Source organism: Oncorhynchus clarkii, chromosome 19 (assembly GCF_045791955.1).
Source record: "Oncorhynchus clarkii lewisi isolate Uvic-CL-2024 chromosome 19, UVic_Ocla_1.0, whole genome shotgun sequence".
NCBI lineage: Eukaryota > Metazoa > Chordata > Actinopteri > Salmoniformes > Salmonidae > Oncorhynchus > Oncorhynchus clarkii.
In genome coordinates, this window is record NC_092165.1 from 57,275,966 (window position 1) to 57,296,556 (window position 20,591).

At 42.9% G+C, this 20,591-nt stretch overlaps 2 protein-coding genes across 2 annotated transcripts in view; one reads left to right on the top strand and one right to left on the bottom strand.

The window, feature by feature from the left end:
* Window positions 1-8,214, top strand: part of LOC139375407 (MIS18 binding protein 1) — a 19,369-nt gene extending 11,155 nt beyond the window's left edge. Inside the window, exons 8-17 of the mRNA XM_071117165.1 lie at window positions 38-147; window positions 309-475; window positions 1,102-1,180; window positions 1,294-2,320; window positions 3,059-3,228; window positions 3,687-3,826; window positions 5,769-5,914; window positions 7,062-7,149; window positions 7,620-7,668; window positions 7,776-8,214. Of these exons, the coding sequence (XP_070973266.1) occupies window positions 38-147; window positions 309-475; window positions 1,102-1,180; window positions 1,294-2,320; window positions 3,059-3,228; window positions 3,687-3,826; window positions 5,769-5,914; window positions 7,062-7,149; window positions 7,620-7,668; window positions 7,776-7,879 (2,080 nt within the window). The 3' untranslated portion in view covers window positions 7,880-8,214. The remainder of the gene's footprint in view (window positions 1-37; window positions 148-308; window positions 476-1,101; window positions 1,181-1,293; window positions 2,321-3,058; window positions 3,229-3,686; window positions 3,827-5,768; window positions 5,915-7,061; window positions 7,150-7,619; window positions 7,669-7,775) is intronic.
* Window positions 8,215-14,110: 5,896 nt separating this feature from the next.
* Window positions 14,111-20,072, bottom strand: LOC139375409 (transcriptional repressor protein YY1-like). The gene is made up of 5 exons (XM_071117168.1): window positions 19,174-20,072; window positions 17,889-18,051; window positions 16,150-16,210; window positions 15,758-15,916; window positions 14,111-15,558 (listed from the first exon to the last, which is right to left on the bottom strand). The coding sequence occupies exons 1-5, from the start codon at window positions 19,673-19,675 to the stop codon at window positions 15,376-15,378; spliced, it is 1,068 nt and encodes a 355-aa protein (XP_070973269.1). The 5' UTR covers window positions 19,676-20,072; the 3' UTR covers window positions 14,111-15,375.
* Between the last annotated feature and the right edge of the window lie 519 nt (window positions 20,073-20,591).

Here is a 20,591-nt window from a genome sequence, read left to right on the forward strand (position 1 = left end):
TTAACATTCAGTCTTTCTGTTGGGTCTTCGAATGTAGTTCAGAAGGTGAAAAGGGGAGCAAGGGCCTGATAACACCCTGGAACCAAAACCACCTCTCCACCAAGACGCAGGACAACACATTCCAAAAGCCAAATGCCACTAGGGGATGTGAGTCCAAAAGTTGGCATCACAAATGCTCACTGTATTTATACTGGCAGTTACATGTCTGTTGTTTTCATCAAGATTCGATTCATTGCTATTTCTCTGTAGAGACTTTCTTCCTGTTTGTTTAATCTTCCTGTTTATGTTTAATCTTCCTTGTCCTGCAGCTGCTCGTTGCTGTGCCACCAGTGCGGTGAACAGTGCTAATGTTTCCCGGAGTGGCCGCCTTATCAAACCTCCTCTGGAGTACTGGAAAGGGGCCAGAGTCATCTTGGATTCCGACATGAACGTCACCATTCATGGGGGTTATGACGATTCGTCTATGCTTTACTCTGTAAGCTGTTCCATGGACCTCTGCTTCAATTAGTCTTCTGTTGTAGAGCACCGTATTCTCCCCAGCCATTCTACCTATTCTATATATTGTTCTAACACATCTGAGTCCACTAATCACCAAGCCCCTTCATTAGTTGAATCAGGTGCTCTAGTTGTGGAATACAGTCAACACGTGGAACGGCTGGGTGTAATCAGAGGTTTGGGACACACTGCATCCCACTGCTGTTTGCCTCTGAATCTAAGCAGGGTTGGTCCTGGTCGGTTCCTGGATGAGGGCCAGTAGGAGGAACTCTTTCCTCTGGTATAAAAAACAAATATCCCAATGCCCCAGGGCAGTGATTGGGGACATTGCCCTGTGTAGGGTGCCGTCTTTCGGATGGGACGTTAAACTGGTGTCCTGGCACTTATCGTAAGAGTAGGGGTGTTAACCCCGGTGTTCTGGCTAAATTCCCAATCTGGCTCTCATACCATCACGGTTACGTAATCATCCCCAGCTTCCAATTGGCTCATTCATCTCCCTCTCCCCTGTAACTATTCCCTATGTCGTTGCTTTACATGAGAATGTGTTCTCAGTCAACTTACCTTGTAAAAATAATTAATTGCTATGCTATTTCCCTACCTTCTCAGCAAGTCAGCACACCTGTAGCCAGAGTACTGTTAGACGGACCACCAAAACCGGCCAAGGTTTTCTTACCTCCAGCGGAAGGTATGTTTAAAAATATATATACATAAGCCTTGGAATGCATTTATCCTCATATTCTAGCTGCAACAAAAATGGGGACTACATTGTATTTGACAGTGTTATGTTGTGTTCTACAGAGCGGCTGCGAGGTGACACTAGTGAAGAGGAGACTATGCCTCTGAGAAAGGTGAAGGCTTATCCCCGGCCTTCGAGGTCAAAGCCAGAGGATAAGTCACCTCACATGGCCCACGTGTCTCGGCGGTGTAAGGCTGAAGACAACGTCCTTTCCAGGGTCCCCAAAAGGCCCAAGAACGCCAGCCGAGAGCCTCACAGGTCCATGTCTTTGGAGAACCCCTCTCACAGGTACCGAGGAAGACCCAATGAAGCAAGTCCAAACTCTCAGTGGTCTAAGCCTGAGAACCCCTCCACCAAGGGTCCGGGCAGGCCCAAGAGGGTCAGCCCAGCATCTCAGAGGTCCAAGTCTGAAGTGATCCTCTCTCCCAAGCTCCGGGGTCGGCCCAGGAAGACCGGCCAAAGATCTTGGAGTGCAACGGCGCCTGCCGCGTATGCAGACCGTGCCCCACAATCCCCTCCACGTCTCTATCTCCGGGGTGCTAACGAACAGCACAGCGATGACTCGGACAACGCCAATACATCCTCAGAGCTGTTACCAGTGAAACAAGTCAATCATTCAGAAAAAGTAGACCCTCCGAGAGTGCTTGATTTGCCAAAGAAGAAGGTCAGTCGTCAGATGCTCCCAGCGAAACTCCTGGATGACATTGTGAAAGATACGGGGAAACCTGCGACCACAACGACCTACCCACGGAAGCTGACGCGGAATAGGAACGTTCATTATTTTAGTCACAGTACTGACACAGAGTCCCAGTCTGATGACGACTTCACACAGAAGAAAAAGACCAAGGCAGTCAAAACGGGACCCATAAAGTCACGGGGTACGATAACACGTGGAAGGGTTCTGGAAGATTCTCAGACATCATCGGGTGGTTCGTCGACTTCCCAGGACAACTGTAAGAAGAAATTGAGTAAAAGGGACAGTCCACTGACACTGAGAGGAAAAGGCAGCAAGTTCCTCAGGGTTCAGCAGAGAGAAAAGGAAGAAAATGGAGATCAGTGGACAGAGGCAGAACTGTTGAGACTACATGAGTAAGTTTGCTACAGTTGTCTTCATAGTGGTATTATGTACAAACATGGCAGTGAGCAGCCAAATGACTATAATATAGTAGACGAGAAAGTATGTCATCACTCGGTTTACTCAACTCTGGTTAAACAATAGTCTCCTTATATAATGTACAATGTTGAAGAAAAGTTTCAAATTAGCTAGCATGCTTAAAATGTGTGCAACGTAGGGCCTCCCGAGTGGCGCAGTGGTTAAGGGCGCTGTACTGCAGCTGTGCCACCAGAGACTCTGGGTTTGCAACCGGCCGCGACCGGGAGGTCCGTGGGGCGACGCACAATTGGTCTAGCGTCGTCCAGGTTAGGGAGGGCTTGGCCGGTAGGGATATCCTTGTCTCATCGCGCACCAGCGACTCCTGTGACGGGCCGGGCGCAGTGCGCGCTAACCAAGGTTGCCAGGTGCAGGTCCTCTGACACATTGGTGCGGCTGGCTTCCGGGTTGGATGGCGCTGTGATAAGAAGCAGTGCGGCTTGGTTGGGTTGTGTATCGGAGGACGCATGACTTTCAACCTTTGTCTCTCCCGAGCCCGTACGGGACTTGTAGCGATGAGACAAGATAGTAGCTACTAAACAATTGGATACCACGAAATTGAAGAGAAAAAGGGGGAAATTTAAATTAAAAAAATTATATTAAAAAAAAAGTGTGCAACGTGCCTTGTTTATACAGAAACAGTATGTCAACTTCCTGTGTGTACGTTTGGCTTTCAGGGCTGTGACGTCACTTCCTAAACACACTTCTGACTTCTGGGTGAACGTTGCCATGGAGGTGGGCAGCCATTCAGCTGAGGACTGCCAGAAGCAGTACAATGCCCAGGCCCCCACTTTCTTGGCACCTTCCAAGGCCACCAAGAAAAGAAACCTGCAGAAGAAGGAGCCATGTAAGTTACCTTGTCTAGCATTTTTATCCTTAATAAATCCATCAAGGCATGTATTCCTGTAGGTTTCGCATCCAAGCTCTAACCAAGACAGTCCCTGCTTAGCTTCTGTGATTTACACATTTACTTTTAAATGTTAAAATCACAATCTATACAATCTGTCCATTTAATAAGATTTACAGAGAATCTATGTATTTGTATTTATTACGGATCCCCACTCTTCCTGGGGTCCAGCATAATTAAGGCAGTTATACCATTTTAAAACGTTAGAATACATTCACAACAGATTTTACAACAACATTAAATGTGTGTGTTTTCAGACCCCTATTCTACTACCACATATCTACAACACAAAATCTGTGTATAGTGCTGATGTTATTTTGTGTTTGTATGCATGTGCCAATGTTTGTTGCTTCACAGTCCCCGCTGTGACAATGTCATATATTATATTTGAACTGTAGTGGTGGAACCACCCCGGATAACTGCAAGGAAGGGCACGCTGAAGCGGAAGCAGCAGGTGCGAAACCTCCTGGACCACATGCCCAAAGACGACCACGATGACATCTTCAACAGCTCGCCCATGCAGAACAAGCGGGTGAAGGTGTGTTTCCGCCTGGGGTGCACTATTTCAACCACTCAGCAGTGTTTAGTTTTTTTTAAGTTCTTTTGGAAAATATTGCTTATATGCACATAATGTGGTGCTGGAGGTCAAAGAATACATTCAGCAAAATTCAAAGAAGTCTCTGCACACATTGTAGAATAATAGTGAAGACATCAAAACTATGAAATAACACATGGAATCATGTAGTAACCAAAAAAAGTATTAAACAAATAAAACATATATTTGAGATTCAAATAGCCTTTGCCTTGATGACCACTTTGCACACTCTTGACATTCTCTCAACCAGCTTCACCTGGAATACTTTTCCAACAGTCTTGAAGGAGTTCCCACATATGCTGAGCACTTGTTGGCTGCTTTTCCTTCACTCTACAGTCCGACTCATCCCAAACCATCTCAGTCGGGGGATTGTGGAGGCTTGGTCATCTGATGCAGCACTCCATCACTCTCATTTTTGGTAAAATAGCACAGCCTGGAGGTGTGTTGGGTCATTGTCCTGTTGATAAACAAATTATAGTCCCACTAAGCCCAAACCAGATGGGTTGGCGTATTGCTGTGGTAGCCATGCTGGTTCAGTCTGCGTTGCATTCTAAATAAATCTGTGTCACCCGCAAAGCACTCCCACACCATAACACCACCTCCTCCTTGCTATACGGTGGGAAATACACATGCGGAGATCATCACAAAAACACGGCGGTTGGAACCAAAAATCTCCAATTTGGACTCATCAGACCAAAGGACAAATTACCACTGGTCTAATGTACATTGCTCATGTTTCTTGGCACAAGCAAGTCTCTTCTTATTGGTGTCCTTTAGTAGTGGTTTCTTGGCAGCAATTCAACCATGAAGGCCTGATTCACGCAGTCTCGTCTGAGCATGAGATGTATCCGTTACTTGAACTCTGAAGCATTTATTTGGGCTGCAATTTCTGAGGCTGGTAACTAGTGAACGTATCCTCTGCAGCAGAGGTAACTCTGGGTCTGCCATTCCTGTGGCAGTCCTCATGAGAGCCAGTTTCATCATTGCGCTTGATGGTTTTTGAGACTACATTTGAAGAAATGTTCAAAGTTCTTGACATTTTCCGTATTGACTGACCTTCATGTCTTTTACTAAAGTAATGATCAACTGTCGTTTCTCTTTGCTTATTTGAGCTGTTCTTGCGATTTAATATGGACTTGGTCTTTTACCAAATAGGGATATCTTTTGTATACCACCCCTACCTTGTCACAACACAACTGATTGTCACAACACATAAAGAAGGAATAAAATTCCACAAATTGAATTTTAACAAGGCACACCTGTTAATTTAAATGCATTCCAGGTGACTACCTCGTGAAGCTGGTTGAGAGAATGTCAAGTGTACAAAGCTGTCAAGGCAAAGGGTGGCTATTTCATTCTCAAATATAATATATATTTTGATTTGTTTAACACTTTTTTTGGGGTTACTACATGAAGCAGCCAACAAGTGCTCTGCATATGTGGGAACTCCTTCAAGACTGTTGGAAAAGCATTCCACGTGAAGCTGGTTGAGAGAATGCTAAGAGTCTGCAAAGCTGTCATCAAGGCAAAGGGTGGCTACTTTGAAGAATCTAAAATATATTTTGATTTGTTTAACGCATTTTTGGGGTTACTACATGATTCCATATGTGTTTTTTCATAGTTTTGATGTCTTCACTATTATTCTACAATGTAGAAAATAGTAAAAATAAAGAAAAACCCTTGAACAAGTAGGTGTTATAAAACCTTTTACTGGTAGTGTAGAGAGATTGTCATGTTGCTTTCATGTGTAAAATGTATATTTAACAGCAGCTGATAGATTGCTTGTGTACCAAATTGATATTTCAAGACAGCCGACAGCTTAAAAGAAGTCTTGTAGCAGTCAGAAATGGAGTGCCAGAACTGAATGTGCCCTCTTGTGAATTAGTTGCCCACAGTGTCTCCCAATGGAAAAGAAGATGTGTTCATGGACTCTGAGCATGACCCACAAACCCCCAGCTCATCAAGATTCCCATCAGTAAAAACTCCTCAGTGTCTCCACATCACCCCCGGCATGATGGGCTCTGTGAACAGGTAAACGCTCAGTTGGTATAGCATGGTGACCTTGGCCTGATGGGCTCGGTGAACACAGTGGTGACACGGTGGTGCTCATCTGGTAGAGCATGGCCCTTGCAATGCCAGGGTAGTGGGTTCGATACATCTGAAATCAGGCTACCTGATGGGACTTTTGATAAATGCAGAAAATCGGCAATCAAAATAAACGTTTTACCACAATGACCATGTTATTTTTGCGAAGCCTATTTGATTCTTTACGTTTATGTGAAAACTATTTCTAAGATGCGCACTTTGTTTTTCCGAACTCACTTCACTTGCGCATAAACACAGAGTGTACAAAACATTAGAAACACCTGCTCTTTCCATGAGACTGACTCGCTGAAAACAATGATTCCTTATTGATATCACTTGTTAAATCCACTTCAATCAGTGTAGATGAAGGGGAGGAGACAGGTTAAAGAAGGATTAAGTCTTGAGACATGGATTGTGTACGTGTGCCATTCAGAGTGAATGGGAAAGAAAAACTATGTGCTTTTGAATGATGTATCGTAGTAGGTGCCAGGTGCACCGGTTTGTGTCAAGAACGGCAACGCTGCTGGGTTTTTCACGCTCAACAGTTTCCCCATGTGTATCAAGAATGGTCCACCACCCCAAAGACATCTAGCCAACTTTGGCTGTGGGAAGCATTGGAGTCAACATGGGCCAGGATCCTTGTAGAGTCCATGCCCTGATGAATTTGGGCGGGGGTGCGCAACTCAATATTAGGAAGGTGTTATTGATGTTTTGTACACTCAGTGCTGATCAAATACACTGCTGGAACGCCGTTTTAAGCTGTTTACATGTCTTAATAGTTTGATAGATTGATCAGAGAAACAGATGTTTTAATCTGCGCATGCTCACTTCGATTTTGACTTTTCGCCAATTTTAAGATAAGTAGAATAAGGTGATTACATTTTCCCATACAAGGTCTTCTACCATAATCAGTTAATGTTGAATTATTAGTGTGCATGTAAACATACTCATTGACATGTTTTTGTTTTTAAATCAGTCACTCATAGTAGTAGCCTGTTATTACAAGAGAGGTGATACTACCAGTAAATAAATGAATGATTGTTGGTTTTCTCACCATTTGTAAAATCAGAAACTTTTCATCAAATTTTTTCAGAGACAACGATGACAGGTATATCTACCAACTTCAAAAAAGAATGAAAAAAGGCCAAGTGAAGCTGCACAAATTGGGGGCTGCTTCAAAGGTAGGCTGTTTTGAAAGGAATATTTCTGAGGAGCTTATTGACCAAAGAAGGGCCATATATACACACACACACACACACACACAAACACTGTATTTCTGGGGCCATTTTGAAAATGAACTCGTCTCAAGGATGACGGGAACAACGGTCTAGTGTATTGCTATGGGGAAAATGTGAGTCGGGAGAGGAGACCTTTTTAAAGTCATTCAGTCATAAGAATATGCCAATAGAGTTCTTATTGTTAAACAGGATGTATATACCACAGGAGGTTGGTGGCACCTTAATTGGGAAGGACGGGCTCATGGTGATGGCTGGAGCGGAATGATTTGAATGATATCAAACACATGGTTTCCATTCAATTCGCTCCGTTCTAGCTGTTATTATGAGCCGTCCTCCCCTGCGCAGTCTCCACTTATATATAATATACAGACAGACAGAATTTTATTCAATGTTTTTCTGCATTTTCCATCTAGTACATGCCAACTCCATCAGCCAAACGTGTTTTGAAGAGATGCAATACCGGTAAGTGTTCTTTTGAAGGAAGATTTTGTCTTGGTGTATTTTTATACTTGCATAACTTGAGAATTTGGAAACTTTATTCACTCAATAATGTTTTACTTGTGTTTCAGCGGAGAATGATTCTTTTGTGGTGTGGGAAATGTTCCCTGACAAGGAGGACCATTCAGGGGAAAGTGGGGAAGAAGAGGATTATTATTTTATGGATGATGACTGAGCTGCAGATTCACCATGGGTCTCTTCACTAGACTCCAAGCAGGCCGAAAAGGGGAGGGACCTACCTGAGTTTATCTAATAAGAAATGCTAGTTTTCCTTGCAAAACGTTTAGCTATCGTTTGTACTAATGAATACACCCTGTTTGGATTATTATTATTATTTTAAAACAGGAAATTAAATGCTGTAACATTGTCAGAAGTTATACATACACTGTATAGTTGTCAATTACGTTCTGTGATTCAAACCCCATTGCTGTTTTAAAATGTGTTTAAAATGTTTTGTTTATATATTGTGCCACTAAATGCAGAGGCTTTTTACAATAAATGTTAACTCTAGTTCTTTGCACGACTCCAATAAATTTGGACTTCTTTTTACTTGTTAGCAAAACTATTTTAGAGGTATTTGTTTGGTGTTGAGAATTTTTTGGTTGAGGGGGGTTGCGGGCAGAACATTTTTGCCCTTGCTACAGTCTGCTATATCAGTCTGCTAGTACAGGACTAGCAAAGGACCAGTGCACTACTTTTATGATTCTTTAAAAAATATATTATTATAAAGATTTTTTTTCAGGGGGTGCTGCAGTACCCCAACTTCCCACAGCTATGGCCCCTGTGTCCTGATATGCAGCTCAGACTGATCAAGACATTTTGTGAGCAAACAATCCAATTGTTGCAGAACCAATGAGAAAAATGTTTTTTCTACACACAATATATATTGTCAACTATATCACCTTTTACATATTACTGAACAACATATAATGTTGGTATATTACAAATTATAGAGTATTTCCATCATGAAACAGCTCATCACATAATCTATTTTCAGGACACCAGAAGACAGGGCTCAGGTAGGCACGATTGGCCCCACAGAGAGGTTGGAGCGAACATTTGCTTTGAGGCAGCAGAATGTGGACAAACTGGAAGACCTGTTGCTGGAGCCAGAGTCTGCACAATATGGTAGAAATCGTTGTCATGCTTAAAATGGCAATTGGCTAGAATAATCCCACCTGATTGTGCCGCTCCTCCTGACTGCCTTGCATTTTTTGAAAACATTTATTTTCATTGTTAGTGGCTACTAGAGTATCAGGTTAATTTAATGGATAATCTGTGACCATCCTTACTCCAGGACTTCCCAACATGTAACGTCTTTCATTTAAATATGGGGCGGCAGGGTCGCCTAGTGGTTAGAGAATTGGACTAGTAACCGGAAGGTTGCAAGTTCAAACCCCCGAGCTGACAAGGTACAAATCTGTCGTTCTGCCCCTGAACAGGCAGTTAACCCACTGTTCCTAGGCCGTCATTGAAAATAAGAATTTGTTCTTAACTGACTTGCCTAGTTAAATAAAGGTAAAATAAAAAATAAACCCAGCCCAATTGATTGAAATATCATGAATAGACATGTTTGTTCTACATAATATATTTACATCTGAACGTTCCTCAACGCTATTCACCGATGGGCTATATTTAACCACCCATGTCTGGGCCCAAGCAAAACTAATCCTAGATCAGCATTCCTTCTCTGCGATTCTTTATGAACACAGACCCTGAACTCCATACAGCTGCCACCGAGAGTGAGGCTTTCTTCGTCTCCTGTTTCAAGAGTGGCACAGGCCCCTGCTTCCAGGCAGCGAGTTTCACCGCTTCGTGAGAAATGGCCACTCCCCTAGGGAGGTGATCGTCTGCATACCCAGTGCGCAAGGATGTTCTCCAGCATCTTGGCTTCAGTGAACACCTAGTTCATCATCACCATGTCTGAGGTTGTGAAAGAAATACAACTGACATCTGATGATAGCTATAGTCTTGTGAGTGAAGCTGTAGGTAGCTAGTACGGTTAAAGGTAGGTAGGTAGCTAGTACGGTTAAAGGTGGGTAGCTGCAGGAAGCTAGTACAGTTATAGGTAGGTAGCTAGTACGGTTATAGGTAGGTAGCTAGTACGGTTATAGGTAGGTAGCTAGTACGGTTATAGGTAGGTAGCTAGTACGCTTATAGGTAGGTAGCTAGTATGGTTATAGGTAGGTAGCTAGTATGGTTATAGGTAGGTAGCTAGTACAGTAATCGGTAGGTAGCTAGTACAGTAATCTGTAGGTAGCTAGTACGGTAATAAGAGGTAGCTGTAGGTAGCTAGTATAGTTATGGGTCAGTAGCTAGTATCGTTATAGGTAGGTAGCCAGTACAGTAATTGGTAGGTAGCTGTAGGTAGCTAGTACGGTAATGGGTAGGTAGCTAGAACAGTTATAGGTAGATAGCTGTAGGTAGCTAGTACAGTTATAGGTAGATAGCTGTAGGTAGCCAGTACAGTAATAGGTAGGTAGCTAGTATGGTTATAGGTAGGTAGCTGTAGGTAGCTAGTACGGTTATAGGTAGGTTGCTAGTACAGTAATAGGTAGGTGGCTAGTATGGTTATAGGTAGGTAGCTGTAGGTAGCTAGTACGGTAACAGTTTAACAAGCAGTTAAGGTTGTGACAAACAATGTTATGGATGTGATAATGCTTTCCACTCAATGGGCAGGACCTCAATGAAGTGTTTACAAAGAGGAGACTGTCTGGAGCAAAGTTCCATCTTGGGAACACACCTGCCAGTTGAAAGAAAATACAGTGGGGCAAATGTGACCAGTAATATACCCTCCCTTTGTAACCCTATCTAGACTACTTGAATAGTGTAAACCCAAGCAGGTGTGGATGTTGTAAGAGGTGAGGTGTCTGTGGTGATGTCATTGTTACTCTGGTAACGTGTGTGTAGTATCATATAAGAATTTGTTCTTAACTGACTTGCCTAGTTAAATAAAGATAAAATATTAGTTTTTTGAGTTAGGCAGGCCTATGAAACATTGATTTAAATGACTTACTTAAATTGTGGACAACTGTTTTTTTTGCAATCCATACTAGTCATCTTGGGTAAAATGAGAAATTCCATGAAGTCTGTTTTCATACTTGAACTGTATCACCTCATGTGATAGTGGAACGGGCTGCAGACACCTGACTAAAGAAGAACTCTTTCTGACCAAGCGTCCCTGCATCAAGGTGAGTAAGGAGGAGGAGACGGTGCTATAGACAGCACTATAGAGGCCGGCGTGCGGGATTCTGGACGAGACTACGTCTGTGAGAATAAACTGGATGAGCTCCATTCGAGACTATTAGTTGATTAACTAATCTTAAAAACTGTAACATCCTATGTTTCTCCGAGTCATGGCTGAACAAGGACGGTAAATATAAATCTAGCTGTTTTTTTCTATACATCGGCGGCAGGACAGAGCGGTGGAGTCAGGAAGCTCAGGGGAGGTGGTGTGTCTCTTTGTTAACAACAGCTGATGCGTGATCTCTAATGTTAAGGAACTCTCAAGGTTCTTCTAGCCTGTTAGAATACCGCATGATAAGGGGTGGTAGACCATACTATTTACTAAGAGAGTCTAGATCTATATTTTTCGTAGCTGTCTATTTAACACCACAAACCAATGCTGGCACTAAGACCGCCCAACGAGCTGTATAGAGCCATGAGCAAACAACATATGCTCACCCATAGGTGGTGCTCCTAGTGTTGACTGCTCTTGACTTTCGCCTCTCCCGAGTCCGTACGGCTTTTGCCGACATGGTTCAAGACTGTAACTACCAATTGGATATCACGACATTCGGGATAAAAATACTAAAACTCTATCCTCCTGATTCCTGCTTACAAGCAAAAACTCACAGGAAGTACCAGGGAGGCGCTTAATACAGAAGTGGTCTGATGAAGTGGATGCTAAGCTACTGGACTGTTTTGCTAGCACAGACTGGAATATGTTCCGAGATTCATCCGAGGTAAACCCAACAGCGAACTGTCCAGTAGCGCGAGCCTACCGGACGAGCTAAATACCTTCTATGTTCGCATCGAGGCTAGCAACACTGAACCATGTAAAATGTATAGTAATTAATTTTTTAAAAAATATATATTATATATATTATATTATTTATTATTATTATTTTCCAGCACCAGTTGTCCTGGATGACCATAGTCCCTGTGCACAGGAACGCCAAGGTAACCTGTCTAAATTACTATCGCCCTGTAGCACTTGACAAGGCATTTCCCCCCCCCCAGGAGGCTGAAAAGATTTGACATGCGCCATCAGTTTGTCAAAAAGTTATACAGCTGCACCATTGAGAGCATCTTGACTGGCTACATCACCACTTGGTATGGCAACTGCTTGGCATCCGACCGCAAGGCGCTACAGAGGGTTCTGCGTACAGCCCAATACAACTCCAGCCACCCTTTCTCTCTGCTACCGCACGGCAAGCGGTACTGATGCCTGGTTAACTATTCAACTATCTGCATTGAAACCTTTTGCACTAACTCTATTGATTCATCACATATGCTGCTGTTACTGTTTTATCTATCCTTTTGACTAGTAACTTTATCCCTGCCCATATGTACATAACTACCTCATTTACCTCGTACTCCTGCACATCAACTCAGTACTAGGAGCCCAAGTTATCATTAATCATTGTGTATTTATTCCTTGTGTTGGTGGGAAGGGCCTGTTAGTCTACAGCTGTTGTTTATGAATATTGAGACAAATAAAATTTGATTTGATGGTTGTCACCTGAGCTATCTGGACAAGCAAGTCATGGGTGTCTTTTTATTTTTTTATTTATTTAACCCTTATTTTACCAGGTAACAGAAGTGGGTGTATGGAAAGCAAATCTGCTAATTGGGCAGATTTGTTGCCACTTAAGACTGTATTGCGTTGCTGATTGGGCTGCACGACAAGTCGATTGTTGACAACTGTACCATTTTAGCTAAGTCTAACCCTTTTCCTAACCTTAACCTCGTTCTCTAACCTGCTACATTGGTTCTCTAACCTGCTACATTGGTTCTCTTAACCTGCTATGTAAACATTAAGCTGACCCGCGGTGCACCTGGCTATGGCCTATCTAACCAGTAATGGAGCACTGGTGTTACACCATCGCTATTGATACGCCAACTTTCAGACATGCCAAGGAAACAGTTACCCATACTCGGAGTGAGCAGGTCCAGAGGAAGGTTTCTGCGCGGCACCCTGTCACCAGATTGGGAACGCCTAACTTCCCTGGTCTGCTGGCTGCGCTGTTAGTGGAGAAAATAACACCTAGGGCTCTGTTTCGACAAACAGAGCATTGTTCAGATAGAAATATAGTGTCAGAAGTGTAGCGAATATTGTCTATCTGCAACGTTCTGAACACACATTTGCAGCTGCCTGCTGATATGGTGCAAGCGAAGTCCCCTTTCTCCCATTGTAAATTACAAGGGACAGATTATTTTTATTTTTTTAAAGATGTAATTTCAAACCATGCAATCCTTCGTCTCAGGTTGTTTGGTCAATTATTTAAAATGTACGTTAATTTCCATTTACAAGTTAATCATTCAGCCATATGATCGTAACTAGCTCTGGTGGGGTAATCACTGGCAAGGTACTCTGGGGGGGGGGGGGGGGGGGGGGGGGGGGTTAATCAATGGCAAGGTACTCTGGTCAGGTAATCAATGGCAAGGTACTCTGGGGGGGGTTAATCAATGGCAAGGTACTCTGGTGGGGTAATCAATGGCAAGGTACTCTGGTCAGGTAATCAATGGCAAGGTACTCTGGTCAGGTAATCAATGGCAAGGTACTCTGGTGGGGTAATCAATGACAAGGTACTCTGGGGGGGGGGGGGTTAATCAATGACAAGGTACTTGGGTGGGGTAATCAATGACAAGGTACTTGGGTGGGGTAATCAATGGCAAGATACTCTGGGGGGGTAATCACTGGCAAGGTACTCTGGTGGGGTAATCAATGGCAATGTACTCTGGTGGGGTAATCAATGACAAGGTACTTGGGTGGGGTAATCAATGGCAAGATACTCTGGGGGGGGGTAATCACTGGCAAGTTATGTTGGTCAAACAGGGATTAACATTTATCTCATTTTTGCATGCATGTTCTGATAAATATTTCTGCTCAAAGGGTGGTAAAGTTAGGCCTGTCCTCTACATTTCTTATCTGAATCTTGGACAAAGAGTTTTGCATGAGAGAAGAAACAGTTCCCATGGTGTAATCGTGTTCCAGTGTTCTGCTGTGGTTGCACAAAGGCCAAATACTTACCAACTCATCGTGATGTGCTCATTGAGTAAATTGATTCGGCAAATCTCTACCAACCAGCATTGTTGCACTTGTTTTACTTGAATAGATTTTAGGGAAATTATCCATTGTAATAGACTGAAAAAAAACTCTGCATTGATTGTAAACATTGAATAGAGTTGGATTTTTATTTTGAAATATAGGGTCCAGTCTTCCTGTCAATACTTGTTAACTTGATTGTCTTTAGGAAATTAATATATACTGGTGGGGATATTTGATTTATTTTCCATATCTGCTGTACAGAATTTCCATTAAACTACTTGAATGACATGACCAAGCACAAAGGGATGGACATCGGAATAACGAGCAAAAATCCACACGGACCATTTACCTGTAAATACCGGTCATATATTTTAAACATGTTACAAGTTCCTATCAACCATTTTATTAAAAATGTTGGTACCAATTTTGAACAGTCCCTACCAATGGTAAATGTCACATTCAAAAATTTATCCTTTACAACCGTTAACACTACATAAAATAGGAATTCTGAAACAAAATTCTAAGTGCTTGCTAATGGGCAGGTTTTGTATTGGCAACTTATTGGGGGAGGTACATTTTAGCAAAAGGTAATGCAGCCTGTACAATACATTCTAATGATGCAACTGAGCACCACTTCTGGTTGTATTGTGTGTTCAACTAAACAAAGGACTTGATGGACATGACACGATGTGTTGCTCTCTGGCCGTGCAGGGAGGGGTGGGGAGTAGAAAATGGTTTGAATCAGTTAACACTACTTAAATCACATTGCTATTATCTACACAATTCCAATATAGCTGTACGTTTCAATTATACAAAATTAATCTAAAGAATACCCCCCCCCCCCCAAAGAAACATTTTACAAGGGGAAAAGCAGAGAGGTATAATAAACAGCAAATTCTCCAAGAAGGGTTACCACAGATTTCTCAGGGAAAACACATAAAACAGCTCAGCCAGAAAAAAAAAAAAAAAAAAAAAAAGTGTACAACATGCACACTTAGAAAAAGGTACAAAATTAAAAAGCATTTACTTCGCTATGCTGATGGAGAATAACTTTAAATGTCAATTCTTTGTCTTTGGGTGCTGCAGTATAAATAACTTTTCTTTTCAAGTGCAGGTCCAAAAAAAAATCAACATCTTCACAAGGAGAAACTTGATGCTTTTCCTTGGGGATCGTGCCAAGATGAAAGTGGTAGTGGGGGGGGGGGGGGGGGGGTTCGTCGTTTAGTCTTTAGAGTTCGTCGTTTTCATCTCTGTACATATCAAAAAGTCAGTAAGGGCATTCTCTCAAAACATTTCCCTAGAAACAATACAAAGGGGATTTCATATCTCTTAGGGGATGTGACGATTCTGCCGTGGTGAAGATATGGGGGGAGGGGGGGTAGTTGGTTGGTTCACAGTCACTGATTGTTTTTAGCTTTCGCGTGTGTGAGGATGTGAGACTTGAGGTTGGTGGATTGGGCAAACTTCTTGTTGCAGCCGTCAAACGGACAGACGTAGGGTCGGTCTCCAGTGTGAATCCGCACGTGTGTGCGTAAGTTAAAGTCCAGGGAGAACCGCTTTCCGCAGCCCTCAAATGTGCACTGGAAGAGAGAGAGTAGACTTTATTACAAGGCTGCATTGCTGACTGACAATCTGGGCCCCTATGGGTGTATGGTCATATACGTGCCACGTAGGCCGTTAAGCTGGAAGTGTTGTGATTCAAACTAAACGTATACAGTGAAATTGTAGAAGTCGATCTCTCATTAAGAAGCCATTTTGAAGGAGCTGGGGGAAACATACTTGGAAAGGCTTCTCGCCGGTATGAACAAGTTGATGCCTCTTCAGTTTGGAGCTTTCGACAAAGGCCTTTCCACATTCAGCGCAGACGTGAACACGTGGTCCGTGGGTGTGCAGGTGCTTCCTCATTGCAGAGTTATCCCTAAACATTTTACTGCATCCCTGCAGGGGCAAAAGGTAGCAATTAATCACAGGGTAACTTCAGAAATAACAAAACCAAATTGGTCCACATCAGAGCATCTAAAAATATAATAAGCTATAGCCAACCACAGAGCATAGCGGTTAGTTGACTACCATTATTCACCCAAACACCTGTGCTAGTCATACCATTGTGTTCTAGTGGCTGTCTTGCCATTCTCTCTCTAATACCAGTTAGACTAGTAGAGCACACATACTTTGTGAGGGCAAGCTATCGTCCTGGGAGAGTCGTCCTCCTTGATTTTCCGTGGCTTCATCCTGCAAGAGATGACAGATCGTGGTCCACTGTAGATCAGTTGGATGAGTATGGCACTTGTAACACCAGGATAGTGGGTTTGATTCCCGGGACCACCCTTACGTAAAATGTATGCATGACTAAGTCGCTTTGGATAAAAGTGTCTGCTAAATGGCATAAATTATACACTATGTATAAAATCGAGCACGCAGGCATGCAACCTCCATATACAAACGTTTGGCTGAAATCCACTAATTTGAAGGGGGGTCCACATACAATTGTATATAGTGAAAACGTGCGTCTGTATGTCTCATATCAATGCAGACGGAGTACTCCTTTTACTTTATTGTCCTAGTTTGAAGTGAAGTGTCCTGGAGTAAGGAATGTTTTTGGGGGACTTTCAAGCTGTATTAAAGCGCATTTGGGAACGCATTCTTTCCATACCTGCAGAGTTCAACGGCAAACAGTTCTAATAGTACATCGGGACGCAACAGAAAGAAAACATTTAAATATATGCCTTCCACAACCATAAGACCCACTAATCATTTAATTATATTACCTAAATAATTATTTTTGCAATAATTACTGATCCTGCTTTCTGTCTATGAAAACCACATTTTTGTTACAAATTTAACCACAAGCCCATGTGCTAGTGATTAGCCAGCTAATGTTTTATATTTCAAATTTAGCCAACTTGGATCTATTTGCTAACAAGGCAGAACAGTTGAATTGTTATGAACACACCCTTCTATCCATCTCCAACTGTTTGAACAGCATGTTAGCCTGTCCACTTTGTTAAGATCAATTCTCTGAATGAGAATGAGTTGCCAATTCCTTATATAAAATGGTGTTTTCTGCTTACTGCACATTTATGTGGCTAAAATGCTGCTAGCGGTAACCCCAATGCCACGCACGACAAACTGAGCACACATTTTCCAGAATCAATGTTAATTGATACTGCCGTTTTAGAAATAACAGATCAAATTGTGCACAGAGCAGACAATTCATGAAAAGGATATAGGTAGAAAAGGTAACTTCTCTATTACAGTAAAATCATGTCTCAATGTGTTTCAATGTCCATATACGTCTGATTTTGTTGGACCAAACCTCAAATGCAAACAGCGAGTTGAAACCACTTGTCGGAGAGGAAGATGTGATCTCTCATCTTTGTTGTGAGTGGCAGGGGGAGGGGCTTAGAGGTTGGGGGAGGGGTTTGGTGTGTGTGTGTTTAAACAGAGAGGAGGCCAAGACAGAGGTTTCACTCTTGCCAAAATTTCTATGGACTTATTATGGACCTAAGCTTGTTGCTTGCCTTCTCGCCTTTGGGACAACGACTCCCATTGTTAAGGAGGAGACATGAGCACCTTGACATACACAGATCTCTGGTGTAAATAGGAAGGTGCACACAGTACAGACAAAGTGAAGGAGATGAGACCAAAAAGACAATATGAGAACAAGCGGACAAACACTCATAAAAAGTATTATTACGATACAGGGATTTGTAATATCACACAAACACACATGGGACAGTTTTCTGCAATAATATTGAGATTATCCGACAGTTTTATGCTAAAAAATAGTGCAGCGATTGGTCAAATTTGCAAGCCTTTTCATTATATGCTGGGAATAGTCGACGTTGCTACATTTTTTGAGATGGCTGAATCCTGGAGTGACTGACTAATGAACATTTCTGTAACTCACCTAGCGAACTCTGCCAGCTGTTTGGGGTCTGACAGGTCGATGCCTGGAATGCCTCCGGGCGGGAGCTTCTTCCCTGTCATGTACTCCGAGTAATCGGGAGGAGAATTATCCCCAATGACATGCTCCTCTACCATAGTGTCATGGTCAACATCCTTCTTGTCATCTGAGACGGAGGACAGGAGCAGAGTTAAAACAGACGCACAGGTATATGTTTTGTGATGTCTGACCCAAATTTGCCATTAGAATTACCAATCAACAAAGAATATGACACCATTTCAACCACGCTGCACATCCACCAGGAAAATATATGAAGGCTGTGACACTTAATTGTGTTAATGCTGTTGGTGAACAGCTGAACATAAAGTGAATGTACATTTAGGCTAGTTCCATTTGAAGGGCCCTATGTTTTAAAGAATGTGTGGAATAGCCGTAGATCTTTATTGAAAAAAATGTTTTTATGTGATCTTGGTACTCCAGTCCACCCACTCTAGTTGTTACTGAAATCCATCGTTAATCGTTGAGTTGGCTAATTTAGTAAACTAGCTAAATAACAGGTCAACAAACGTAGTAACCATTTAATACCAATTCTAGTCGCTAAATTTAAAGACTAGTCGCCACTCAACGCCATAGTAAATTGTTGAGTTTAGTCGGCTACAGACTGTCGGTATAGCTAAACAAATTAGCAAGCTAGCTAACGTTTACTGTCTGACGAAAGCCAATCTAAGGGTGTATCAAAAATGCACCAATGTAAAATGTGCTTAAAAAAATGTAATGATTAAAATATCAAACTATTTAGATGCCATTCTTGTAACTCTTCCCCACGATTAGAAAGCTAACTGGCAGTAGCACATCCCACACAGTCTTGTGTGATAGCTTGCTAGTCGCTACCCTCCTTCCCCCCCCAGCTCTTGACGAGGAGCTTCGAGCCGAGGCCCTGTGCTGAACTGCGCCACAGCGGCCTACTCCCGGGCCAGCAGCAGCGCACTCGTTCCCACCCGCCGCCATCTTTCCCCGGACAAATCAACGCCATTTTTTCGGTCCGCCATACTGGTCCAGGGGAACATGGCGGCGCCCATCAACACATAAAACATGGCTTCCCATAAAAACAAAAAAATACATTTCAAATACACCGTACGCAATTCGGACGTGAAAAACTGTGCAGAATTCTACTGAAATTAGCCAGAGGCCAGCGTCCGTACGAGGCCTTGTACCAGGGAATGCACAGTGAGAACAATGCAGGTGGCAAGCTTGCAAGAACACACTTTCGACAGAACTCGAAACTTACCCGATGCCCACATCGTCACCGAAAACTCTCCTTCCAAAGTCTTTATCTGGACTTGTTTCTGTTCCCATTTTCTACCACTGGACTCCGGTGCACCCAAGTAGTTCTTTTTATTTCTCTTCCCGCTTCCCCCCTTCTTCGTCCGCCCCGAGCTCTTCCCAGCGACAGTCACCAGAGTCTGTTCGATGTATTCCTCTTCGGCGGCAGGGACTGGGACAGGTATAAGAATTTGGTCCTCGTAATCATCGTCCCCGTGCATGTCCGAATCATCTTCACCAACCACCTCTTCTCGAGTTTGCACCAATATTACCTCCTGGTGATGGTGATGCATTGAGTGTGGATCATCTGAGTCGAGGGGCTGTAAAGCGATCATAGGCTGTTCATCGTCGTCCTCTCCAACAACTGTTGTCTCGATTGTCTCCACTTCGATTTCATGGAGTTCCACTATTTCTGACGGCATCTCCGAGCCGTCCGTTTCGATGTACAGGGTATCACCTGATGCCATATTGAAAACCCTAAACTCCTCACAGTTATGTTTTCTATAGCAGTTCCCCCCCTCTACACTGCCTTCCTCCTTCTTCGACAACAAACTCCACTCTGTTCTACTCCCGTCGCCACTACGCTTTGGCTACATAGTCTCGCGAGACTTCATCGGTTACAGACCCGCGTTCTTATCATGTCGAAAACTCGGAATTTATGACTGGCTAACTTAGGAGGTAGGGTCGGATCTCGAGTTTCTAAATTGGGAGGTAACAGAATCAATCAATATGACTACGCAAATGACTTAGGTTCATTTGAACTTAAGGGTCCCAAGTATCTGACATGAAGGGAACGCTGCATTAGATCGGGTTCCCCTGCTCAGACGTTGCATGCATCGTCAACCAATTGTTGCGTGCGACGTCATCGATTGACAGATTGCTATAACATATGTGGTTAGCTGATATTTAAAATACCTATCCAGGCGTTGCAAGATCTGGCAAGCATCAGCAACTCCTGGGCAGAGGAGCACGCCCATTTGCAGCTTGTACGACATTGCAGATGATCAGTGCAGGTGAATGCCGATTGACTGATGTACTTGTACCTTGCATCATAAATAACTACTATTATTTGTAGTTCAGTCAGTCATTCAACATTTATCCACTATGCATCATATACACAAACAAATTGACATTGAATATAGTTTAATTTATTGTCACAATATCAATAAGGCTCCTTAACAGCTTCTACCCCCAAGCCATAAGACTGCTGAACAATTAATCAAACGGACTATTTACATTGACAACCCCCCCCCCGCCATTTGTTTTCTACACTGCTGCTACTCGATGTTTATTATCTATGCATAGTCACTTCACCCCTACCTGTACGCCCCCCCCCCCCCCCCCTACCCCACATTGACTCGATACCGGTACCCACTGTATATC